At 46.7% G+C, this 26,963-nt stretch overlaps 1 protein-coding gene across 3 annotated transcripts in view; it reads left to right on the forward strand.

The window, feature by feature from the left end:
* c1qtnf7 (C1q and TNF related 7) overlaps positions 1 to 26,963 on the forward strand; it is a 76,961-nt gene that overhangs the window by 27,812 nt on the left and 22,186 nt on the right. For all 3 annotated transcript variants that reach the window (XM_085966284.1, XM_085966275.1, XM_085966266.1), the window contains exon 2: positions 19,452 to 19,709. In XM_085966284.1, the coding sequence (XP_085822410.1) occupies positions 19,460 to 19,709 (250 nt within the window). In that variant the 5' untranslated portion in view covers positions 19,452 to 19,459. The remainder of the gene's footprint in view (positions 1 to 19,451; positions 19,710 to 26,963) is intronic.

Raw genomic sequence — 26,963 nt, forward strand, 5'->3', positions numbered from 1 at the left:
TTTGCTTTTTTATTTTTCCTGCCAAAGTGTATAACCTCGCACTTTCCCACATTATACTCCATCTGCCAAATGATTGCCTACTCACTTAGCCCGTCTATATTCCTTTGCAGTTACTTTGAGTCCTCTGCACAACTTGCTTTCCCACCCATCTTTGTATCATCCGCAAACTTGGCTACATTACACTCAGTCCCTTCATCCAAGTCATTAATGTAGATTGTAAATAGTTGAGGCCCCAGCACCTGTGGCCACTAGTTACCGTTTGCCAACCGGAAAATAACCCATTTATCCCGGCTCTCTGCTTTCTGTTAGTTAGCCAATTCTCTATCCATGCTAATATATTATCCCCAACTCTGTGAGCTCTTATCTTATGCAGTAACCTTTTATGTGACACCTTATTGAATGCCTTCTGGAAATCCAAATACACCACATTTACTGGCTCACCCTTGTCCACCCTGCTCATTACATTCTCAAAGAACTCCAGCAAATTTGTTAAACATGATTTCCCTTTTATAAATCCATGCTGACTCTGCTTGACTGCATTATGATTTTCCAAATGCCCTGCTACTGCTTCCTTAATGAAGGACTCCAGCATTTTCCCAATGACAGATGTTAGGCTAACTGGTCTATAATTTCCTGCTTTCTGTCTCCCTCCTTTCTTAAATAGGGGTGTTACATTTGCAGTTTTCCAATCCACTGGGACCTCTCCAGACTCCAGGGAATTTTGGTGTATTGCAACCAGTGCATCCACTATCTCTGCAGCCACTTCTTTTAAGACCCTGGGATGCAGGCCATCTGGTCCAGGGAACTTGTCATCTTTTAGTCCCATTATTTTACCAAGTACTTTTTCCTTAGTGATAGTGATCGTCTTTAGTTCCCCCCTCCCTGTGGCCCCTTGATTATCCATTATTGGGATGTTGTTAGTGTCTTCTACCGTGAAGACAGATACAGTGAGGGTGATTTTCATTCGGAAGTCGGGAAGGAGGTGGGACTACAACTTTCAAGGTTGTAGTCTCGCCTCCATCGAGATGTGGCCAATCCACGCGATTTTAACTTGATTGACCTTGTTGAGCCCACCCAGCGGGCTCGGCAGGCCAATTAAGGGCCTCCCAGCAACAGGTGACGTCACAGACTGAAATTTCATCTGTCAAGACGTTTTGACAGATGAAATATCAGTGTTTCACAGTGCGGGGCGGGTACCCGCCTCCTTTGAAACTTACATGGAGGCGGGTTGGGGGCGGGCTGGTGTTGGGACCCCCGAATTCGGGAATTTAACCCACCACATGCCTCCAATCCCGACTCCATGGGTCAATGAAAATCGACCCCAAAACATTTGTTCAGAGTCTCTGCCATTTCCCCGTTCCCCATTATTAATTCCCCAGTCTCATCCTCTAAGGGACCAACATTTACTTTAGCTACCCTCTTCCTTTTTATTTACCTGTAGAAGCTCTTACTATCTGTTTTAATATTTCTTGCCAATTTACTCTCATAATGCATCTTCTCTCTTTATTTTTTTAGTCATCCTTTGCTGGTTTTTAAAAATTTCCCAATCCTCTGGTCTCCCACCAATCTCGGCAGCATTGTATGCCTTTGTTTTCAATTTGATACCATCCTTTACTGCCTTAGTTAGCCACGGATAGTGCTCCCTTCTCTTAAAATCTTTCTTTCTCACTGGAATATATTTTTGTTGAGAGTTATGAAATATCTCCTTAAATGTCCACCACTGCATTTCAACTGTCTTACTCTTTAATTTATTTTTCCAGTCCACTTTAGCCAGTTCTGCCCTCATGCCATTGTAATTGCCTTTGTTTAAGATCAAGACACTGGTTTGAGATACAACTTTCTCACCCTCCAACTGAATTTGAAATTCAACCATGTTATGATCACTCTTTCCTATAGGATCCTTTACTACGAGATAATTAATTAATTAATTCTGTCTCATTACTTTTTGCTTTTTGCACAGTTTAGTATCACAGTTGTGTGAGACAGATTGGATGGACCAGAGGGCCTTTTCCTGTCGGTCATTGTTTGTATGTTTTGTATGTACCTGGTGTATCAACTCTTACCTCACCTAAGTGGACAACAGCCTGCAACAGATGTAGACCCACTATGCTTGGTGGCTTTTTATAGAACCATAGTAGGCTAAAGCAGAGAAACAGGCCCATCAGGTTTGTGCTGGTGTTTTTCTCCACATGAGCCACCTAGTCTAATCGCACTCCCTGCAATGTGGTCAAGCATGACCACAACCAGCTGACTAGCCCTAATTAACTCCTGTTTCTCCAAGTCCTTACTAATTTAATTGCAAATGTGTCTCCTCTTAGCAGCCCTACCTCTTACTTGACTATCTACTAATATGCCTTTTTTATTGCTCTTTATGCTTTTTTCCTCGCTCTTTATGCTTTTTTCTCCATTATCTCTTACACACATCTCTTAATCTTTCTAAACTTCTTTTTGGTAGCTTTCCTATATTTGTTATATTTGTCCTGACTTTTATTTTTATTATCGGCCCTGTAATCACTAAATGCTTCTTTTTCTGTTTCAAATTTGATCTAATTTCCCTGTTCATCCTTGGAACCTTGGTGTTTGATATTTTTTTTCTTGACTGAAAAGGATTTAACTTGTACCCTTTAAAATATTTTCTACTGCTAACCTACAATTCTATTTCCCAATTTTTCCTTCCAATTGATCTGGGCAACTTTCCTTTTTATCTCACAAGGATTTTTTTTTCCAGTTAAGTACCCTTGTACTTTTTTCTGTTTCCATTCCTATGCTGAACCTAATTATATTGTGGTCACTACTTCCTGAATGGCCCCTTATTTTTAGATTTCCTATTTACTTTACTTCATTATCCAGAATCAGATCACATAGTGTTTTCTTCTTTGTTGGAGTAATAACATCTTGACTGAGAAAACAGTCCAGAACAAACTGAAAAGATCTTTCCCCTTTTATTGCAACATTTTCCCTATCCCAATCTAATTTTTGGATAACTAAAATTTCCTATAGTTATAACTATTGTTAATACATATCTCACTAACTTGTCTATACATTTCATCCTCCATTTTCTTTCTATTGCGAGCTAATTTTTCATCTTCATGATGCCAGCAGGGAGCCTCACTCACTACTAAAGTGTATCAGATATTGAACTGTGCATGATTGATGGTTATAAAATCAAGCCCCACATGTGCCAGAATATGTACTTCCAGCAGCCGATACTCCACACATGGCACTGCTGGAGACTGTCTCCTCATAATGCTGACTGTACTGTCTGAGCAATGGGACTCTATGGGATCTTGGGCTTCCTCTCTCATGATTGTTTGTAAGTGTTGCCCAAGTGAGTTGACTGCTGGAGTTCTGCAGAAGTCTGTTCTGCCTCTGAGGTTTTTTAAAATTCATTTCCTGGGATGTGGGCGTCGCTGGCAAGGCCAGCATTTATTGCCCCTCCCTAATTGCCCTTGAGAAGGTGGTGGTGAGCCGCCTTCTTAAACCGCTGCAGTCCGTGTGGTGAAGGTACTCCCACAGTGCTGTTAGGTAGGGAGTTCCAGGATTTTGACCCAGTGACAATGAAGGATCGGCGATATACTTCTAGGTCAGGATGGTATGTGACTTGGAGGGGAACTTGGAGGTGGTGGTGTTCCCATGTGCCTGCTGCTCTTGTTCTTCCAGGTGGAAGAGGTTGCGGGTTTGGGAGGTGCTGCCGAAGAAGCCTTGGTGAGTTGCTGCAGTGCATCTTGTAGATGGTACACACTTCAACCACGGTATGCCGATGGTAGGGGGAGTGAATGTTTAAGGTGGTGAATGGGGTGCCAATCAAGCAGGCTGCTTTGTCCTGGATGGTGTCAAGCTTCTTGAGTGTTGTTGGAGCTGCACTCATCCAGGCAAGTGGAGAGTATTCCATCACACTCCTTAATTGTGCCTTGTAGATGGTAGAAAGGCTTTGAGGAGTCAGAAGGAGAGACACTCACCGCAGAATACCTAGCCTATGACCTGCTCTTGTTGCCACAGTATGTGGCTGGTCCAGTTAAGTTTCTAGTCAATGGTGACCCCCAGGATGTTCATGGTGGGGGATTCGGTGATGGTAATGCTGTTGAATGTCAAGGGGCAGTGGTTAGATTCTCATTTGTTGAAGATGGTCATTGGCTGGTACTTGTGTGGCGCGAATGTTACTTGCCACTTATCAGCCCAAGCCTGAATGTTGTCCAGGTCTTGTTGCATGCGCGCATGGATTGCTTCATTATCTGAGGAGTTGTGAATGGCACTGAATACTGTGCAGTCATCAACCAACATCCCCATTTCTGACCTTATGTTGGAGGGAAGGTCATTGATGAAGCCGCTGAAGATGGTTGGGCCTATGACACTGCCCTGAGGAACTCCTGCAGCGATATCCTGGGGCTGTGATGATTGACCTTCAACCATCACAACCATCTTCCTTTGTGCTAGGTATGACTCCAGCCAGTGGAGAGTTTTCCCCCCCCCGATTCCCATTGACTTCAGTTTTACTAGGGCTCCTTGAGGCCACACTCAGTCAAATGCTGCCTTGATATCAAGGGCAGTCACTCTCACCTCACCTCTGGAATTCAGCTCCTTTGTCCATGTTTGGACCAAGGCTGTAATGAGGTTGGGAGCTGAGTGGTCCTGGCAGAACCCAAACTGGGCCTCAGTGAGCAGGTTATCGGTGAGTAAGTGCCGCTTGATAGCACTGTCGGCGACATCTTCCATCACTTTGCTGATGATTGAGAGTAGACTGATGGGGCGGTAATTGGCCGGATTGGATTTGTCCTGCTTTTTGTGGACAGGACATACCTGGGCAGTTTTCCACATTGTCGGATAGATGCCAGTGTTGTAGCTGTACTGGAACAGCTTGGCTGGAGGTGCGGCTAGTTGTGGAGCACAAGTCTTCAGCATGATAGCCGGGATGTTGTCGGGGCCCATAGCCTTTGCTGTATCCAGTGCGCTCAGCCATTTCTTGATATCGCTATTGTGTTTGCACTATTTATAAAGAATATGAAGAAAGTTACTTCTAATATCAATATATAATGTTCTTCATAACACAAATTATGTTAATAATCTTGAGCCCAGAAAATTAGCAGTACCTAAGATACGCCCCAATTCCACAAAAGCCATTCATTTGATTGGTTGCTTTTTTTTCTCACCAGCCTTTAGAATCAGAGAAAAATGTTGCACTATTTTCTTCTTGGAAGTGTTACCAGTGGTAATTTGCTTCCCTCAAGAGATGAATTCATTGAGGAGAGTCCATGTCAGTAAAAGTTGTACATGGTCTGTTAGAAATACTGTCTTGGTGAGCCAGATAGTTGTTTCCCCTTTAATATTTTTGAATGTTTTTATGATAGACTATGAAGTGCTGTATGACAACCGGTAATTGATGTATCACTGGAGGGAACACACAGCTGCTGTGAAGCTTTTCAATGTAATATAAAATCTGATGTATCGGTCGCAACCTAGAAACATGCAAGTGAAACTTGTGCAATAGCTTAACTGAGAGTTGATTGCCTAGAAAGGTTAAGAAACATAAAAATATATAACAAATACACTGAATGTATTATTTCTGTGACAATTAGGGTTGGATTGTCCTTCTGGCAGCAGGGTAGCGGCTGGGAAGGACTTCCACCAGTTCCTCTGATCTTGCTGCGACCGTGACCCATTTTCCTGGGCCAACAGTCATTGGCCAGGGTGGGCTTCCACTGCCAAGAGGGAGCCTGCTTGGGCCGAAGACAAAATTCAGGCAACAACACCACTGCAGCACCACAAGAGGTGGCGGGAGACCTTGACCGGGCAGACGAGCACTGAAGATGAAGGGAATTGCAGCATTGTAGACCGAGGCCTATAAAGGTAAGTGCATGGGGCCGGGAGAGGAAGCCTCTACATTTCCCCTTCCCTCCACTGGGGCCATTATCACCGTTACCCTAGACCTACTGCCATCTTCCACCAGGAGGTCCCAGAGAGCGGCAGTAAGAGGTGGACGGGAGGGGAATGGGACAGAAGGCTGGGCCCCGCATCTTCCTGCTGGCATTTACATGCAATGGGCAGGAAAGTGGTGGTCCCAGCAGGGGCAGGAAATTGAGGTTGGGGTGGGCAGGTGCCAATTGATCTCACCCATTTTTCCCACCATTTCTGCCACTGTCCCACCTACTTTCAGGCTGAATAGTAGAGGAACTTTCAGCTCTAGACAGAAGTTGCTCACCCATTCCGACTGACTTCTGCTGTAACTCCTGCGGAAGTGCGCTGAAATGGCCAGAAACTCTAGCAGCACCTGGCTATGCCAAGTCCCGCTCTTACATCCACACCGCCAAAGGCCCCTCTGGAGGTCCCATTCCCGAGCCCATGACCTTCAGCGGGGCCAACAGCGAAGGCAATCCCAGCAATAAGCATTGGTATCGCGCCTCATAGATTCTCAGGGCCAATAGGAATTAGTTAATGAGCTGTTAGTCCACCATTAAATTATTTCAGCTGAAACAGAACCTAGCTCAGAGGTATTTATGTTTGAGGACCAGTCTCTCCTCAGGAATGTTCATTATGATCCGACACAGAATGACAATGTATAATCGACAGCATGCTACAAAGATTCACCATACATTTAGATGAGCATATTGAAGTGGGTTGGTATAACAGCTCTGGCCATGTTGCAAGTAGAGTACATGGGGCCAGTCAGGACCTGGAGGGAATGTAAAGGAGCACATGTAGGCTGAACCTTAGGCTGGAATTTTCTCTTTGAAGTGACTGCAGGTTTGCGAGCAGGTTGGTTGTTAAAAGCGCTGAAATTGATGGCGAGTCGGGAACCCGCCTTCATCCCGCCGACTTCCGCCTTTTGCTCCAGCGCGTTTCTCAGTGCACCAAAGACCCGCTCGGGAGAGGCGGGCGACCTCATTGAAGTATTTAAGAGGTCGTTAACAGACCATTAAGATGCTTTTTAACCTGAGGTTTCAGCTTTTACTGCTTGTGCACAGGATTCCTGAAACTCGCCTGTCAAAGCAAGCTGAGGAGTGACCAGCCATTGTGTGAGTTGAACAATTGACAGTTGAAATAATCACATAAATACTCACACCTCACACCTGCTTCCTTGCCTAAGGGAAAGGCTCTTGTTGACATCATTGTTGCAGAGAATTTGCTTTCAGGAGTTTGCAGGTGATTTCTGCAACCTCGGAAGCCACTCTCACTACATTGGAGGATTGTGCCTCTGATCTGATCGTCACTTTACCTGGCATCTATCAGATCAGCATAGCTACCACTTATGCTGTTTCACCTTGGACCTCAGATTGGGACCAAGATGAGCAGCAACAACAGCAACAATAACAGCAGCAGCAGCAGCAGTCTTCTCCTCACTGACATGATGCTGCACAGGAAAGAGGGGGGTCAGCACAGGGCTGCACAGCACCGGAGGCGATACCCCCAACACAGGGTATACAGGCAGAGGATGAGCTTCCTGGACATGACTGAACAGCAGTGCCTCAGGAGGCTCAGGCTATCGCGCCAGGTCGTGGCAGACATTTGTAGCTTGCTGGAAGAAGACCTACTGCCCAGAGGACCTGGTGGACATGCCCTACCAGTGGTAGTCAAAATCACCACCACCCTCAACTTCTTCACCTCAGGCTCCTTCCAGGGATCTGCAGCAGACATTTCCAGGATCTCGCAGTCGGCCGCCCACAAATGCATCAGCCAGGTGACCGAAGCCATGTTTCACAAGTCAGCCAATTATGTGAACTTTGCCACTGATGAAGCCAGTGTGACAGAGTGGGCGCTCAGCTTTGCGGCTCTGGCTGGCTTCCCACAGGTGCAGGGCATCATCGACTGCACACATGTACCCATCAAGGCACCCCCAGATCATTCAGGAGTGTTAATGAACCATGAAGGCTTCCATTCCCTCAATGTGCAGCTCGCCTGCAACCACAAAAAGATCATCACGCTTGTGTGTGCCAGATGCCCAGGGAACTGTCACGACTTTTTCATCCTGTGCCAGTCCACCCACCTTCAGCTCTTCCCACCTCCGACCAAACTTACCGGCTGGCTGCTTGGAGACAAGGGCTATCCACTGAAGATGTGGCTGATGACAGCATTGAGGAGGCCAAGCAATGAGGCCGAGGAGCGCTATAATGAAAGCCACATGACGACCAGATGTGTAATAGAGCAAGCAATCGGGATGCTGAAGATGCGCTTCAGATGCCTGGACAGATCTGGAGGAGTCCTTCAATACGCACCAGCCAGGGTCTCCAGAATCATCATCGTATCGTGGATTGGAGCTGCAGCAGGAGCAAGGTGCAGAGCGCAGAGCCTCCTCAGAGGAGGATGATGAGGAGGAGCAGGTGGAACCTGTTGGATCCGTGGTTCAGTGGATATGCTCTTATTAAATAATCACACGGATGCTGTACATTAACAAATAACAGGTCTTTACTGGAGGAGGGTAATCTCTAGACTGGGGGTACAGAGGCATGCGCAAATCTTATATACCGGTGTGGTCACTGCCGGTACTACAGTATACAGGAGCTGTAAAAGTAGTTCTGACTTAAAGGCACATACACTACAATTCCTCCCCTTTTAGATTAGTAATACCCCTAATATTCAAATAACAATTAACATTTCAACATGTACATTAAACAACAAAAGTCCATCTTATGCTGTAGTGGAATTTCATCGTCGCACATGGCCTTTATCGCCGCCTTAAAGGTTTGTACGAACCTCTCAGCCAATCCATTGGTGGCTAGATGATACGGGGCGGATGTGTAATGCCTTACCCCATTCCTTTTCATGAATTTTTGGAACTCGTCGGACACAAACTGTGGTCCATTATCAGAGCAAATCTGCTCTGGCAAACCGTTTCTGGCAAATATGGTCCGTAGGACTGCAATCGTTTTCTCTGTAGTGGTTGAAGACATTTTTATCACTTCAGGCCACTTTGAATGAGCATCCATTGCTATTAAGAACATTGAGTCCATGAATGGACCAGCGAAATCAATATGCACCCATTGCCATGGAGAGGAGGGCCACTCCCATGGGTGTAGAGGGGCATGTGGTGGTGCATTTTGGACCTTCTGGCATCCTAAGCAGCTCTTAGTTAGGTCTTCGATTTGTTGATCGATTCCCGGCCACCACACAAGCCCTAGCAAGGCTTTTCATTTTCACTCCCCCCAGATGACCTTCATGTAGTTCATTTAGCACTCTCTCCCTTAACTTGGGTGGAATCACCACTCTGGATCCACACATCACTGTCCCCTGGCATACTGACAGCTGTTCTCTTCTGGATGAGAATGCTGGCAACAGTGAGTCGCCATGTGTTGGCCATCCCCTCACCATCAATTCACATACCCGTGACCGCGTCGGATCATTGCGGGTCTCCTTCTCTATATCCGCGTTAGTTACTGGCAATCGTTCAATTATTGACGAATAAAATATCTCGATAGGATCCACTGCTGGTGCTTCCTCCACAGTAGGCAGTGGCAGGCGCGATAGCCCATCAGCGTTCCCATGCTGTTTCGTGCCTTTATATTCTATTTCATATTGATTCGCCCCTAGAAACAGGGACCATCTTTGTAACCGCTGTGCAGTCATCACTGGAACGCCTTTCTTAGGATTAAAGATGGAGACAAGTGGTTGGTGGTCAGTCAGCAAGGTGAACTTCTGCCCATGCAGATAGTGGTTGAATTTTTTTACTCCCCATACTAGGCTGAGGGCCTCCCTGTCAATCTGGGTGTAGTTGCGCTCGGCTGAGGTTAGTGACCGAGACGCAAAGGCTACTGGCCTCTCCAACCCATCTGGGAATTTGTGCGACAGCACCGCTCCAATACCGTAGGGTGATGCATCACATGCCAAATGAATTGGTAGTGCTGGGTTGAAATGGGCCAACACCTCTTTTGATGTGATCAATTCTTTACACTTCTGGAAAGCTCGTCTACGTTCGTCATCCCACTTCCATGGTACCCATGTTTGCAGTAGGGTGTTCAGCGGGTGTAATACCGTAGACAAATTTGGTAAGAACTTGTGGTAGTAGTTTACCAGCCCGAGGAACGACCTCAGCTGTGACACATTTTCCGGTGCTGGAGCCTTGACTACTGCCTCAATCTTGTCAGGGGACTTATGTAACCCCTCTTCATCGATGACGTGGCCACAATATGAGATCGGTTTCTGGAAAAACTCGCACTTGTGGCGATTAGCTCGTAGCCCATACTCCTTTAATCTGGTGAGCACCTTCTCCAAGTTGGCGAGGTGATCACCGTCATTTTCGCCCGTGACCAAGATGTCGTCCAAATAACACTGGGTCCCTGGAATCCCTTGCAGGACCTGATCCATCGCCCTTTGCCAGATAGCCGGAGCCGAGGCTACTCCAAACACCAGCCGGTTGTATTGATAGAGACCTTTATGAGCGTTGATCGTAAGGTAATGTTTCGAAGCTTCTTCTACCTCCATTTGCAAGTACGCCTGGGCTAGATCAATTTTGGTGAAGCGTTTACCTCCAGATAGCGAGGCGAAAATATCCTCAATTTGTGGAAGTGGATATTGCACCGTGTGAAGGACTGCGTTCACTGTCACCTTAAAATCCCCACAGATGCGGACCTTCTTTGGTTCCCCAGGCGTATTACTCAATGACCTCTTCATTACAGGAACGATGGGTGTAGCCCACTCACTCCAGTCCACTTTGGACAGTACTCCTGAACGTTCCAACCCTTCCAGCTCTGCTTCAACAGCTGGTCTGATCGCATAAGGCACTGGTCTGGCCTTCAGAACTTTGGGCTTGCATTTTCCTCTATTTTAATCGTTGCTGTTATTCCTTTTAGTGTTCCTAGTCCCTCCTGGAACACTTCTTTTGCATCAGTTAGCATTTTTCACAGTCGTCCAGGTGTGACGTCGTCATCCTTTTTGGCCTCAACCTTCAGTGCCTGTATGGAATGCCAATCTAATTGTATCTTCCGGATCCATTCATGTCCTAGCAGTGGTGGTCCTCCATTTGGCAATACATATATATCCATTTTAGGTATATCCTGACATTTATATGTCACTTTCACCCTTATTTTTCCTTTGGGGTAGACTTTTTGCCCTGTATACGTCTTCAAGACAATCTCTGTAGCTTTCAAGGGTATGTGTGAAAATAGCCGCTTGTAGTCTCTTTGATTTATGACTGTTAGAGCTGACCCTATGTCCAATTCCATTTTCACTTGGACTCCGTCTGTCTTGAGTGTAACCCAGATAGTCTGCTGATCCTCCATTTTGGTTACCTTATGTAGTTTCAGACAACCCAGCTCCTTGCTTCCGGAGTCTGTGTCACTTTTCTGTTCGTCTGAACCACTGTCCATCACCTGGTGTACCTTTTTGTACTTCTCCTGTGGAGATTTCTTACTGTTGGTTTTCTTCCCAGACCTGCAGACTCTTGCTATGTGTCCTGCTTTCCCACACTGTCTGCACACTTGGTCCTTGAACCAACAATCTTTCTGGTCATGTGTTGTTCTGCCGCAGCGATAGCACTTCCCTGTTCCATAGGACATTTCATTGGTGCCATATTCTTGCGGTCTCCGTTGTATCTCTGCAGCGCCCCTTGCGACTGCTTTGTATGATACTGCCATACTGAAAGCTTTGTCCAGCGTTAGGTCCTTTTCTGATAGAAACCGTTTCTGGGTTCCTTCACTTTGTAGCCCACACACAAACTTGTCCCTTAACGTGTCTGCTAGTCCCGCTCCAAACTGGCAGTGTTTCGATAGCTTGCGCAGTTCCGTTAGGTACTCAGCATTGCTTTCGTCTTTGTGTTGGTTCCTTTTATGGAACTTAAATCGTTCTGCTATCAGCAGTGGTGTGGGGTTTAAGTGGTCCTGTAGGATTTCTACTATGCTTTCAAAATTCTTGTTTACCGGCTTCTCTGGGGTTATTAGATTTCACAGTAACCCATAAGTTTTTGCACCCATGGAATTTAACAGAACCAGTGCTTTATTAGCATCTGGCACTTCATTCACCCTGCAGTACACCTGAATACGTTCCACATATGTCGCCCAATCTTCGACTTCATTGTCGAACGTAGAGATACTGCCACTCTTCGGCATCCTTGGGTTTGCGTTAACTATCACAAATGGCGCCTCCCGCGCTTCCCCTTCTTCTCCGCTGGCACAAAATGGCGTCTCCCGCGCTTTCCTTCCTTCCCGCGCTCACCCTTCTTCTCCGCTGCGGCTTCTAAAAATGGCGTCTCCTGTGCTCTTCTCCGCGGCTCAATGGCGTTTCCCGCGCTCTCCCTTCTCAATGGCGCCTCCCGCGCTCTTCCTTCTTCTCCGCGGCTCAATGGCATCTCCCCTCTCTTCGCCCCGCGGACCCTGTTCAGCCCGTGAGTACTGGCTGTGCTCTGCGCATTCTTCTTTTTATATTTTTCGACGCCGCTCAGTCTAGAACCCAGCTGTTTCTTACCCTCCGGTTTGTTTTATTTTCCTCGACGCCGCTCGGTGTTCAACCCCCGGCTGCGCCCTGCGCTCTTCACCCTCTGTCTTACCCCGTCGACGCTGCTTGGCTCTCTCTCCGCCGTCGGTCAGCTCCCGTCGCCGCTGCTCAGGAAGGGTCTGCGCTGGACCTGTCGTCGGTCTCTTACTGCTCGTTGTGGCTGGGGAACCAAGCCCGGCTCTCCACAGCCTCCTCTGCAAAGTTGGATCTCTGCCTGACTGCTGGGTGGTTGCTCGTGGTCGATGCCCGTGTTCCTGGCCTCGACTTTTTTTTTATGTTGCAGGTAGATTCGAATCGACACTCGTCGCCACTGTTGGATCCGTGGTTCAGTGGATATGCTCTTATTAAATAATCACACGGATGCTGTACATTAACAAATAACAGGTCTTTACTGGAGGAGGGTAATCTCTAGACTAGGGGTACAGAGGCATGCGCAAAGCTTATATACCGGTGTGGTCACTGCCGGTACTACAGTATACAGGAGCTGTAAAAGTAGTTCTGACTTAAAGGCACATACACTACAGAACCTGAGGAGGAGGAGGAACCTGAGGTGGAGATGGCACCAGCAGCGGCGCACATTGCTGCGCGGGAGGCCCAGGATCGACGCATAATGGCACGATTTAGTTAGGTTGCACCAGTGCACTGATATGGCACCCAGATGCTGAAACAAATTCTACCCCACCATCCCCCCACCCCGCCCCCATCACAATACCACAAAGCAGTCCTAAAATGACCAACAGCTCCCGAGGTTCTGCATCCAGCTGAGCAGAGCTGGGAGTGTCCTGCGCCCTCCGGCGAGGACTCTCCACTGCTGTCCCTGTCTCCACCATCTGCTGTTGCTCACTTGTGATTTGTGAGACACCAGGTGACAACATTGCTCTATGTCTCGCAGGACCCACCGACGTGCGTGTATCTGAGCTGGTGCTGGGTGCGCGTGGGTCTGGTGACGATGCATCCTCAGAGAATGGAGCTTCCTCTGAAGAGTCGTCTTCCTCCTCCACTGGACAGTAGGTGGGGGATACTTGATGGACCTGTGGGAGAGTAAAGAGATGAATTACAACTCTTATGATAAGAATATTTCACTGGCTGCTCACATCAGTCACCATGAGTGACTGTTGTATGCCATGTGGCTGTTAGATATTTAATTCTGTCACCAGGTTGCAGGGAGGTCCCCCTCTCCCCATCTCCCACCGCCAGCAGCTCTGCCACTCCACTTATTTCCAGCACCTCCTCCTCTGCTGGCGTCGATGTGCTGTAAATTGGAGGGTCACCTCCGGTTCTCTGTCTCTCCCTGTTGTTCTGGGTTCTCTTCTCCTGCAAGGAGGAAAAGAAGAGAACTTTGAGTGAGAGTGATGGAATGAGTGTGGGGGATGGATGGGCTACATCTATAGAGGGCGACTATGAGGGAGTAGCATGACATCGCCAAATGGCCTCCTTCTGTGGTGTTACTTTCTATGATTCTGTGATTGCATTAGGCTGAGGATGAGTGTCAGTGGTGGATAGTCAGATGGGGATGTGAGTACATAAGAACATAAGAAATAGGAGTAGGAGCAGGAGTAGGCCATTTGGCCCCTCGAGCCTGCTCCGCCATTCAATAAGATCATGGCTGATCTTCTACCTCAACTCGACTTTCCTGCACTATCCCCATATCCCTTGATTCCCTTAAAATTCAAAAATCTATCGATCTCTGTCTTGAATATACTCAACGACTGAGCCTCCACAGCCCTCTGGGGTAGAGAATTCCAAAGATTCACCATCCTCTGAGTGAAGAAATTTCTCCTCATCTCAGTCCTAAATGGCTGACCCCTTATTCTGATACTGTGGCCCCTGGTTCTAGACTCCCCAGCCCAGGGAAACATCCTCCCTGCATCTACCCTGTCAAGCCCTGTAAGAATTTTGCATGTTTCAATGAGATCACCTCTCATTCTTCTAAACTCTGGAGAATATAGGCCTAGTCTACTCAATCTCTCTTCATAGGACAATCCCCCATCCCAGGAACCAGTCTGGTGAACCATTGTTGCACTCCCTCTATGGCAAGTATATCCTTCCTTAGGTAAGGAGACCAAAACTGTACACACGACTCCAGATGTGGTCTCACCAGGGCCCTATATAATTGCAGTAAGACGTTTTTACTCTGATACTCAAATCCTCTTGTAATAAAGGCCAACAGACCATTTGCTTTCCTAATTGCTTGCTGTACCTGCATGTTAATTTTAAGTGATTTATGTACAAGAACACCCAGGTCCCTCTGAACAACAACATTTCCCAATCTCTCACCATTTAAAAGATACTCTGCTTTTCTATTTTTCCTACCAAAGTGGGTAACTTCACATTTCTCCACATTATACACCATTTGCCATGTTCTTGGCCACTCACTTAGCCTGTCTATATCCCCTTGAAGCATCCTTGCATCCTCCTCACAACTTACATTCCCACCCAGCTTTGTGTCATCAGCAAACTTGGATATATTACATTTGGTCCCCTCATCCAAATCATTGATATAGATTGTGCATAGCTGAGGCCCAAGCACTGATCCTTGTGGTACCCCACTAGTTACAGCCTGCCAAACTGAAAATGACCCGTTTATTCCTGCTCTCTGTTTTTTGTCCGTTAACCAATCCTCAATCCATGCTAATATATTACCCCCAATCCCATGAGCCCTATTCTGCTAGTTACAACCTCCAAAAACTCTAACAGATTTGTCAAACACAATTTCCCTTTCATAAATCCGTGATGACTCTGCCCAATCCTATTATTATTTTCTAAGTGCCCTGTTACCACGTCCTTAATAATAGATTCCAGCATTTTCCCTACTACTGATGTCAGGCTAACTGGTTTGTAGTTCCCTGTTTTCTCTCTCCCTCCTTTCTTAAATAGTGGTGTTATATTTGCCACCTTCCAACCTGCGGGAACTGTTCTAGAATCTATGGAATTTTGGAAAATGATAACCATTATCTCTATAGCCACCTCTTTCAAAACCCTAGGATGTAGGCCATCCGGTCCAGGAGATTTATTGGCTTTCAGTCCCAATAATTTCTCCAGTACTATTTTTTTACTAATACTAATTTCTTTCAGTTCCTCATTCTCGCTAGACCTTTGGTTCTCCACTATTTCCGGGAAGTTTTTTGCATCTTCTTCCATGAAGACTGGTTGGGCGTGTGTGCTGTGAGGAGGATGCCGAGAAACTCCAGTATGATTTGGACAGGTTGGGTGATTGGGCAGAAGCATGGCAGATGCAATATAACGTGGATAAATGCGAGGTTATCCACTTTGGTGTCAAAAACAGGAAGGCAGATTATTATCTGAATGGCAATAGATTGGGAGAAGGGGAAGTGCAACGAGACCTGTGTGTCCTTGTGCACCAGTCGCTGAAGGTAAGCATGCAGGTCCAGCAGGCGGTTAAGAAGGCAAATGGTATGTTGGCCTTCGTAGCGAGAGGGTTTGAGTACAGGAACAAGGATGTCTTGCTGCAGTTGTACAGGGCCTTGGTGAGACCACATCTGGAGTATTGTGTGCAGTTTTGGTCGCCTTATCTGAGGAAGGATGTTCTTGCCATGGAGGGAGTGCAGCGAAGATTCACTAGGCTGATACCTGGGATGGCAGGAATGACGTATGAGGAGAGACTGGGTCGATTGGGCTAATACTCGTTGGAGTTTAGAAGAGTGAGAGGGGATCTCATTGAAACTTATAACATTCTGACAGGACTGGACAGACTAGATGCAGGAAGGATGTTCCCAATGGTCAGGGAGTCTAAAACCAGGGGTCACAGTCTAAGGATAAGGGGTAAGCTATTTAGGACAGAGATGAGGAGGAATTTCTTCACCCAGAGAGTGGTGTACCTGTGGAATTCTCTGCCAAAGAAGGCAGCAGAGGCCAATTCATTAAATATATTCAAGAAGGAGTTGGATATATTTCTTAAGGCTAAAGGGATCAAGGGATATGGGGAGAAAGCAGGGACAGGGTACTGAATTTGGATGATCAGCCATGATCTCATTAAATGGCGGAGCAGGCTCGAGGGGCGAATGGCCTACTCCTGCTCCTATCTTCTATGTTTCTATGTTTAAGACAGACACAAAGGGGGTGATTTTCATTCAGAAGTCAGGTTGGAGGCGGGACTACAACTTTCAGGGTTGTAGTCCCGCCTCCATCGAGATGCGGCCAATCCACGCGATTTTAATTTGATTGACCTTGTTAGGCCAATTAAGAGCCACCCGGCAACAGGTGACGTCACAGACTGAAATTTCATCTGTCAAGACGTTTTGACAGATGAAATATCAGTGTTTCACAGCTGTTTGAAGCTGTCAAACTGACAGTCTTACTTCTCACCTGAGACCTTCTACGCAGACTCAGTTAGAAATCTCACTGGCACAGAAAGCTGCCGGCTGTCACTTTTGACAGTTCGCAGCCATTCTGCTTTCTGTGCCGGTTAGATGATGGACTCCCGAAACCTAGAGGAAGGAAGGCTTAAATGGTAAGTACAGGTAATTTAAACTTCTTTACACACTTTAGACACACCAAACACACTTACCTTTGCACTCATGCACCCATCACTCATCTGAACACCGACACCTAGATCCTGCAAGCTCTTCATCCCGCGGCCCGACTCTTCTAACTTGGCGTGGTTTGGAACTGTCGGGAATCCCACACTTCAAGCTTTAAAATAGGGATTAGGCTAAAAACTGCCTGTTAACTACCTGTTAACAGGCAGTTAATTGTCACTAATCCCTTCCCGCCTCGGGTAGGCGGGTCCCAATGTGGGCCGGGTACCCGCCTCCTTTGAAACTTACATGGAGGCAGGTTGGGGGCGGGTTGGTGTTGGGACTTTAACCCCCCGCACGCCTCCAATCCTGACTCCACGGGTCAATTGACCCCAAAGTATTTGTTTAATTTCTCTGCCATTTCCTTATTCCCCATTATAATTTCTCCTGTCTCAGCCTGTAAGGGACCCACATTTACTCTCACTAACCTTTTCATTTTTATATACGTATAGAAGCTTTTACAGTCTCTTTTTATGTCTCTCGATCGTGTAGGTGCATAGACAGTGAGAGATGGGTGCACCTGTAAGGTAGGTTGGTGTGAGGATTGACGTGCAGGAGTGGGCTTGGGAAGGCAGAGTGATGGGATTGGGGTGACACGTACATCAGGATGTAGTTGAATGTGGCATTGCACTCACCTTTCCTGACCTCATGAGGTCATTAAATCTCTTCCTACACTGGATCCAGGAGCGGCTCACAACACCCCTGCTGCTCACTTCCTGGGCGATCTCCAGCCATGCCCTCTTTGTTTCAGCAGCTGGCTTCTTCCTGCCATCACCAGGGAAGAAGTCCTCCTTGTGTGCCCTCACTCCCTGGAGCAGGATTTCCAGGGAGGAATCAGAAAAGCTAGGCACAGCCTTCTGGCACTGAGCATGCATCCTTGGTTATAAATACTTGAACCTTCACAGTCAAACTATTGGAACTATATAATAGCAACAGCTACCTCTCATAACAACCTCAAAACCACTTCCAACAACTTTCAACTCTGATGTGTGCAAGGCTCCTTTAAATAGGTGAGCTGAAGACGAGTCATCTGTGGTGTCATCAGACATGCTCCAGTTAATTGACTGGGAAACCCGCATGACTCAGTCAATTGATGTAGTTATGTTAAACACACAGTGCAGAGCACGCTGATGGAAAGTTCAGGATAGTGACCCGCTACGCGGGCCCAACGCACCCGACCCAACTCAAAGCTAAAAATTCAGCCCTTAGTGTAGAGAAAAGTTATAAGAAATGACTTGATATACTAGGGAGTCTTCAGCCTCAAAAAGAGAGATGAGCTGATCGAGTTAAAGTGCTCAAACAATGGCCTGTGGGTCATATATGGCTCACAAGTCCTGTGAATCTAGCCCTGATGCTCCACTGACTCACCCTCCTTCAGTCCATGCCTGAAATGGACAGCAATGGAAAATTCATAATTATTTGGTAACATAGCATGGAGAGGGGAGGAGTGCTTTATGTATATTTTTAAAATTTAGTGTTTTGTATTGAAATTTTTAACATGTCACCCACATGTGATACACTACTAGGTGGCCTCACTGAAACATCCCTTTGTAAAGGTATATAAGATATTTAATATGTTAGATAAAATAAAACCAAAACAAGACTTAAATTTGCCAGGGCAGGAAGACAGGAAGGCCTTGGTTCACAGTTTCGAAGGAAACATAGAAACATAGAAGATAGGAGCAGGAGTAGGCCATTCGGCCCCTCGAGCCTGCTCCGCCATTCAATGCGATCATGGCTGATCATCCAAGTTCAGTACCCTGTCCCTGCCTTCTCCCCATACCCCTTGATCCCTTTAGCCTTAAGAAATATATCCAAATCCTCCTTGAATATATTTAATGAATTGGCCTCCACTGCCTTCTATGGTAGAGAATTCCACAGGTTCACCACTCTCTGGGTGAAGAAATTCCTCCTCATCTCTGTCCTAAATGGCCTACCCCTTATCCTTAGACTGTGTGTGACCCCTGGTTCTGGACTCCCCAACCATCGGGAACATCCTTCCTGCATCTAGTCTGTCTAGTCCTGTCAGAATTTTATAAGTTTCAATGAGATCACCTCTCATTAACATAGATAGGGACTAATGAGGGGGAGGAACTGAAAGGGTGTCTTTCTGTTAGATATAATGGTTATTTAAAAGTTTCAGACTATTCCTCTGAATTTCTTGAACGCTTGAGGCAAAATTTTGTGACCAGAAAATTAGAGGACAATTATTATTCTACTTTTTTGACTAGATTAAAAATAAAGTACTACACTCAACCAATCAGCACCTGCTTAAAAAAAGTGAAAGTTCAGTTTTCTCTTCAGAATGATATTAGGGACTTCTCTTCTGTTTACTTGTGATGTTACTACTTCATCACTTGATCCATCGCTGGTACATTTGACATCGGTAGGCAGCAGTGAGCACCATTTCATGTTATGTATATGCATGAACGATTCACGTGTCATTATCAAGCTATATTAAAGCGCGCTGTATATTCATTGCCTTTTTTTTTATAGATCTCACGATGTTTCCCTTGCTTTACCTGGCAGCCTTTGTGTATTGTATCGCTGGCCAACCTCTTCTCAGCAAACTCAAGGGAGAACGAAGATACACCAGTAATTTCTCCAAATTAATATGCAGTGTACCAGGCTTACCCGGACCACCAGGGCCACCCGGAACAAATGGAACCCCTGGGCCTCATGGACGCATCGGCCTTCCAGGCAGAGATGGGAGAGATGGCAGACAGGGTGAAAAGGGAGAGAAAGGGACATCAGGTACAGCATTTACATTTCTTTTTATGTTAGCTATTGTAGCGATATAATTGTCTTACCAAATCAGCCTTATTAAAAATAATGATAAATGACATTTGCAATATATCAATCACAATACAGTTACTTAACACCTAAAAATGGCATGGGTCAGTGGAAATCTGAAGGAAAATTTGGTAAATTCTGCTGAAATATTTAGTGAACTCTGAGAGCAACTTTCACACATTTAATGATGTTCCCCATGAATAAAACCTATACATACTTACATTTACCCACTTTCTCAAATGCATTAAATTTTCATGGAATTTCCCATTGCCCCAACCAACGCGCTACATCAAGGCACCTATTTGGTAGCCACAGCTCTCTGGTTTTATGGAGATAGAACCAATTTCCAGCAAACTTTGGGCCAATGTCGTTGGATGTGCATTCAAAGCATGCTCTCCATTTCATACTGGTTTATAAGGATCAAAAATTATGTCACTTTATGTTTTTCATCAATATTCCTTTGTCTCTGGTGTTTGCTCTGTGTCACTCTCTGCCCCTCTCTCTGGTGCTTGCTCTGTGTCACTCTCTGTCCCTCTCTCTGGTGTTTGCTCTGTGTCACTCTCTGTCCCTCTCTCTGGTGTTTGCTCTGTGTCACTCTCTGTCCCTCTCTCTGGTGCTTGCTCTGTGTCACTCTCTGTCCCTCTCCCTGGTGTTTGCTCTGTGTCACTCTCTGTCCCTCTCTCTGGTGTTTGCTCTGTGTCACTCTCTGTCCCTCTCTCTGGTGCTTGCTCTGTGTCACTCTCTGTCCCTCTCTCTGGTGTTTGCTCTGTGTCACTCTCTGTCCCCCTCTCTGGTGTTTGCTCTGTGTCACTCTCTGTCCCTCTCTCTGGTGCTTGCTCTGTGTCACTCTCTGTCCCTCTCTCTGGTGTTTGATCTGTGTCACTCTCTGTCCCTCTCTCTGGTGTTTGCTCTGTGTCACGCTCTGTCTCTCTCCCTGGTGCTTGCTCTGTCTCACTCTCTGTCTCTCTCTCTGGTGTTTGCTCTGTGTCACTCTCTGTCCCTCTCTCTGGTGCTTGCTCTGTGTCACTCTCTGTCTCTCTCTCCGGTGCTTGCTCTGTGTCACTCTCTGTCTCTCTCTCTGGTGTTTGCTCTCTGTCCCTCTCTCTGGTGTTTGCTCTGTGTCACTCTCTGTCCCTCTCTCTGGTGCTTGCTCTGTGTCACTCTCTGTCTCTCTCTCCGGTGCTTGCTCTGTGTCACTCTCTCTGGTGTTTGCTCTGTGTCACTCTCCGTCTCTCTCTCTGGTGTTTGCTCTGTGTCACTCTCTGTCCCTCTCTCTGGTGCTTGCTCTGTGTCACGCTCTGTCCCTCTCTCTGGTGCTTGCTCTGTGTCACTCTCTGTCACTCTCTCTGGTGTTTGCTCTGTGTCACTCTCTGTCCCTCTCTCTGGTGCTTGCTCTGTGTCACTCTCTGTCCCTCTCTCTGGTGCTTGCTCTGTGTCACTCTCTGTCTCTCTCTCTGGTGCTTGCTCTGTGTCACTCTCTGTCCCTCTCTCTGGTGTTTGCTCTGTGTCACTCTCTGTCTTTCTCTCTGGTGCTTGCTCTGTGTCACTCTCTGTCTCTCTCCCTGGTGCTTGCTCTGTGTCACTCTCTGTCCCTCTCTCTGGTGCTTGCCCTGTGTCACTCTCTGTTCCTCTCGCTGGTGCTTGCTCTGCGTCACTCTCTGTCCCTCTCTCCGGTGCTTGCTCTGTGTCACTCTCTGTCCCTCTCTGGTGTTTGCTCTGTGTCACTCTCTGTCCCTCTCTCTGGTGCTTGCTCTGTGTCACTCTCTGTCTCTCTCTCTGGTGCTTGCTCTGTGTCACTCTCTGTCTCTCTCTCTGGTGCTTGCTCTGTGTCACTCTCTGTCTCTCTCTCCGGTGCTTGCTCTGTGTCACTCTCTCTGGTGTTTGCTCTGTGTCACTCTCTGTCCCTCTCTCTGGTGTTTGCTCTGTGTCACTCTCTGTCCCTCTCTCTGGTGCTTGCTCTGTGTCACTCTCTGTCCCTCTCTCTGGTATTTGCTCTGTGTCACTCTCTGTCCCCCTCTCTGGTGCTTACTCTGTGTCACTCTCTGTCCCTCTCTCTCCGGTGCTTGCTCTGTGTCTCTCTCTCTGGTGCTTGCTCTGTGTCACTCTCTGGTGATTGCTCTGTGTCACTCTCTGTCTCTCGCTCTGGTGCTTGCTCTGTGTCACTCTCTGTCCTTCTCGCTGGTGTTTGCTCTGTGTCACTCTCTGTCCCTCTCGCTGGTGTTTGCTCTGTGTCACTCTCTGTCCCTCTCTCTGGTGTTTGCTCTGTGTTACTCTCTGTCCCTCTCTCCGGTGCTTGCTCTGTGTCACTCTCTGTCCCTCTCTCCGGTGTTTGCTCTGTGTCACTCTCTGTCCCTCTCTCTGGTGCTTGCTCTGTGTCACTCTCTGTCCCTCTCTCTGGTGCTTGCTCTGTGTCACTCTCTGTCTCTCTCTCTGGTGCTTGCTCTGTGTCACTCTCTGTCTCTCTCTCTGGTGCTTGCTCTGTGTCATTCTCTGTCCCTCTCTCTGGTGATTGCTCTGTGTCACTCTCTGTCCCTCTCTCTGGTGTTTGCTCTGTGTCACTCTCTGTCCCTCTCTCTGGTGCTTGCTTTTTGTCACTCTCTGTCCCTCTCTCTGGTGCTTGCTCTGTGTCACTCTCTGTCCCTCTCTCTGGTGCTTGCTCTGTGTCACTCTCTGTCTCTCTCTCCAGTGCTTGCTCTGTGTCACTCTCTCCGGTGCTTGCTCTGTGTCACTCTCTGTCTCTCTCTCCGGTGCTTGCTCTGTGTCACTCTCTCCAGTGCTTGCTCTGTGTCACTCTCTGTCTCTCTCTTTGGTGCTTGCTCTGTGTCACTCTCTGTCTGTCTCTTTGGTGCTTGCTCTGTGTCACTCTCTGTCTCTCTCTCCGGTGCTTGCTCTGTGTCACTCTCTCCGGTGCTTGCTCTGTGTCACTCTCTGCCTCTCCCTCTGGTGCTTGCTCTGTGTCACTCTCTGTCCCTCTCTCTGGTGCTTGCTCTGTGTCGCTCTCTGTCTCTCTCTCTGGTGCTTGCTCAGTGTCACTCTTTGTCCCTCTCTCTGGTGCTTGCTCTGTGTCACTCTCTGTCTCTCTCTCCGGTGCTTGCTCTGTGTCACTCTCTCCGGTGCTTGCTCTGTGTCACTCTCTGTCTCTCTCTCTGGTGCTTGCTCTGTGTCACTCTCTGTCCCTCTGTCCGGTGTTTGCTCTGTGTCACTCTCTGCTCCTCTCTCTGGTGTTTGCTCTGTGTCACTCTCTGTCCCTCTCTCTGGTGTTTGCTCTGTGTCACTCTCTGCCCCTCTCTCCGGTGCTTGCTCTGTGTCACTCTCTGTCCCTCTCTCTCTGGTGCTTGCTCTGTGTCACTCTCTGTCTCTCTCCCTGGTGTTTGCTCTGTGTCACTCTCTGTCCCTCTCTCTGGTGCTTGCTCTGTGTCACTCTCTGTCCCTCTCTGGTGTTTGCTCTGTGGTACTCCCTAGCAGCATTGTCACAATGTTTATTTATTTAACTTTCTATAAATCCCCTTCCCAATTTTTTCTCAATATGTGCTTCATCTGTACCAGATTATTTTATTTCCCTTTAATATGAATGCCCCTAATTTGAACTTTTTTATTGAACTTACTATGAAAACATCTCAAGCTGTAACCAATCTGCACAATGAATGTGAAACAGACCAACCTCTCAGCTATGGAAATGTGCTCAGCAAGATAGTTTTTTGGGTGGGTCTGGGGTGGGTGTGGGAGGAGCATTAGGTGGGGACCCATTTGGGGGCTTTCTGCCCCCCACCACCTGCCATCGCTTCTGACATTTCTCACCAAGGTGACATAGGAACAGGAGTAGGCCATTCATTCCCTTGAACCTGTTTTGCCATTCAAATAGATCATGGCTGATCGGTATCCTAACTCCATTTAGCTGCCCTCATTCCCTATCCCTTAATACCCTTGCCTAACAAAAATCTACCAATCTCAGTTTGCAAATTTTCAATTGACCGAGCCTCAACAGCTTTTTTGGGGGAGAGTTCCAGATTTCTACAACCCTTTGTGTGAAACAGCGCTTTCTGACATCACGCTAAGTGGCCTAGCTCTCATTTTCAGGTTAAGACCCCTTGTTCTGGGCTCCCCACAGGAAATAGTTCCTCTCCATCTACCCTATCAAATCCTTTAATCATCTTAAACACCACAATTTGATCCCCCCCCCCCCCCCCCCACCCCACATTAATCTTCTATACTCAAGGGAATACGAGCCTAGTCTATGCAACCTCTCTTCATAATTTAACCCTTTTAGCCCCGGGTTATTCTGGTGAATCTGCGCTGCACCCGCTGCAAGGGCAATGTATCCTTCCTGAATGTGATGCCCAGAACTGAATGCAGTAGTTCAGATGCGGCCTAACTAGAGCTCTGTATAACTGCAGTATAACTTCCAGCCCTTTGCAACACAGCCCCAGATTTGTGATCTTTCTCACTTTTTTTTGGACAAAAATCTCACCCACAACACCTCTGTCTCTTGAAAGACCACGTGACTAGTCATACCGACACTTTTCACCCGTCTGTAGTTAATATACCATTGAGTGCTTTTTGACTTCAGACCCTCCAGATGCTGAACTCAGTCAGGGGCTCTAAGGGAATTCCCAAAGCTGCAGACAGCTTTGTGCAGTTGGTGATAAACATCATGGTGTGGATGAATAAGTATGCGAAAGGTTGAGCATGTGTTTTTTTTAATTTGAAAGCTGAATTAAAGTCAACACACAAAACTTTACAAGCAAAAAGATACACTGAAGTTTCATGTAATTCAATAAAGTTGAGCAACATTAAACAGAACTGTTCAAACTTGTTCCATTTGGATCGATTCATATTCAGACCAATAGTCATCACTCAATTCTATACCAAATTATAGCAATTTGCTCATTATGCCCCCTTATATTAATTATCTTCTGAAATATAAAAATAGGCCTAAGCTTTCTGGCCATATCTTGCCAGTTTTCCTGTGGAGCTGGGCAGACATAATTGGAAATGTACTTGGGGACGTACTCTGCTACATTTGTGTCTCCTCCCTTTTCAGGAGGGCAATGCTGCGGACATAAAATGTGCCTGCTCATATGTGGAATGAGTGAATAATTCATTTAATTTTATTACAGTCTGTGGCCTAGGCTTTGCGATTGAGGAGAATCATTGATGAAGCAGGACTTCTGCCTGTTACAGAGATGTTACCCTTACCTCGGGAAACTTTCCAGTTCCAGGGTCATTTGCATGCTAGAGGTGGGCTCCCTGACCTTCTCTGAGGAGCCGTTCCAGACAGGAATATGCCGCAGTGGGAGGAGGAAAGCAAATACATTTTGTTGTCAAAATGTTTTTAGGCTGTGGGGCCCAGTGCACACAGAGCGCTTGCACAGGCCTCTCCACAATTCGACCCCAAAAGACTTCTCTGCAGATCTTTGAATGCATAGGTAAGTGAGTGGGGGCCAGACCAGAAGGTGAGAAGGCCGCTTCTAGGCCCTCCCCCTCCACTGAGGAACGTTATGGGCATTAGCACCGCTACTCTGGCCAATATTTATCACTCAACCAACACCACCAAAAACAAATTATCTGGTCATTTCTTTTATTGCTGTTCAAAGAAACATAGAAATATAGAAGATAGGAGCAGGAGTAGGCCATTCGGCCCCTCGAGCCTGTTCCGCCATTTAATGAGATCATGGCTGATCATCCAAATTCAGTACCCTGTCTCTGCCTTCTCCCCTTATCCCTTGATCACTTTAGCCTTAAGAAATATATCTAACTCCTTCTTGAATATATTTAATGAATTTGCCTCAACTGCCTTCTGTGGCAGAGAATTCCACAGGTTCACCACTCTCTGGTTGAAGAAATTCCTCCTCATCTCAGTCCTAAATGGCTTACCCCTTATCCTTAGACTGTGACCCCTGGTTCTGGACTCCCCGCCATCGGGAACATCCTTCCTGCATCAAGTCTGTCTAGTCCTGTTAGCATTTTATATGTTTCAATGAGAGCCCCTCTCATTCTTCTAAACTCTAGCGAATATAAGCCCAATCGACCCAATCTCTCCTCATACGTCATTCCTGCCATCCCAGGTATCAGTCTGGTGAATCTTCGCTGCACTCTCTCCATGGCAAGAACATTCTTCCTCAGATAAGGCTACCAAAACAGCACACAATACTCAAGGTGTGGTCTCACCAAGGCCTTGTACAACTGCAGCAAGACATCTTTGCTCCTGTACTTGAATCCTCTCGCTATGAAGGCCAAGATACCATTTGCCTTCTTAACCGCCTGCTGCACCTGCATGCTTACCTTCAGCGACTGGTGCACAAGGACACCCAGGTCTCGTTGCACTTCCCCTTTTCCCAATCTATTGCCATTCAGATAATAATCTGTCTTCCTGTTTTTGCCACCGAAGTGGATAACCTCGCATTTATCCACATTATACTGCATTTGCTATGCTTCTGCCCAATCACCCAACCTGTCCAAATCATACTGGAGTTTCTCTGCATCCTCCTCACAGCACACACGCCCCCCCAGCTTTGTGTCATCTGAAAACTTGGAGATATTACATCTAGTTCCCTCGTCTAGATCATTTATATATATTGTGAATAGCTGGGGTCCTAGCACCGATCCCTGTGGTACCCCACTAGTCATTGCCTGCCACTCGAAAAAAGACCAGTTTATTCCAACTCTTTGCTTCCTGTCTGCCAATCAGTTCTCTATCCAAGTCAGTACCTTACCCCCAATCCCGTGTGCTTTAACTTTGCACGCCAATCTCTTATGCGGGACCTGTTCGTGGGACTTTGCTGCGTGCAAATGTGCCTGCAAAACAACAGTGACAAATTTCAAAAGTAATTAATTGATGCAAACGCTATGGAATGTCCTGAGAATATGAAAGGCACTACATAAGTTCAAATTCTTTATGCCTATCACATTCCTAAATTCTGGGATGCTTTTAGGTTGTCAGTTTTTTGAAGCTGTTAGTCAGCTTTTGCCAGCTACTCTTATCTAGTAAATGGCTCAAGAATCTCATGTGTGAGATTTGAGTTAGAACCTGCCCTAGAGCAGAACACAGCACATGGATGGCCGGACAGTCAGCTTTTGCAAGTATGTGGATTCTCTGTGGGTTTGTAGGTGGATAAGTTGCAACAAGTTCCAAATGTCATTAGGAATGTGAGCTTAATAAAATATATTTATTTGGGGGCTGTATCCATCTCTAATTTCTAACTTAGTTATCACTGA

Source organism: Somniosus microcephalus, chromosome 2, assembly GCF_052327205.1.
Source record: "Somniosus microcephalus isolate GS21.2 chromosome 2, FLI_Smic_1.0, whole genome shotgun sequence".
Lineage (NCBI taxonomy): Eukaryota > Metazoa > Chordata > Chondrichthyes > Squaliformes > Somniosidae > Somniosus > Somniosus microcephalus.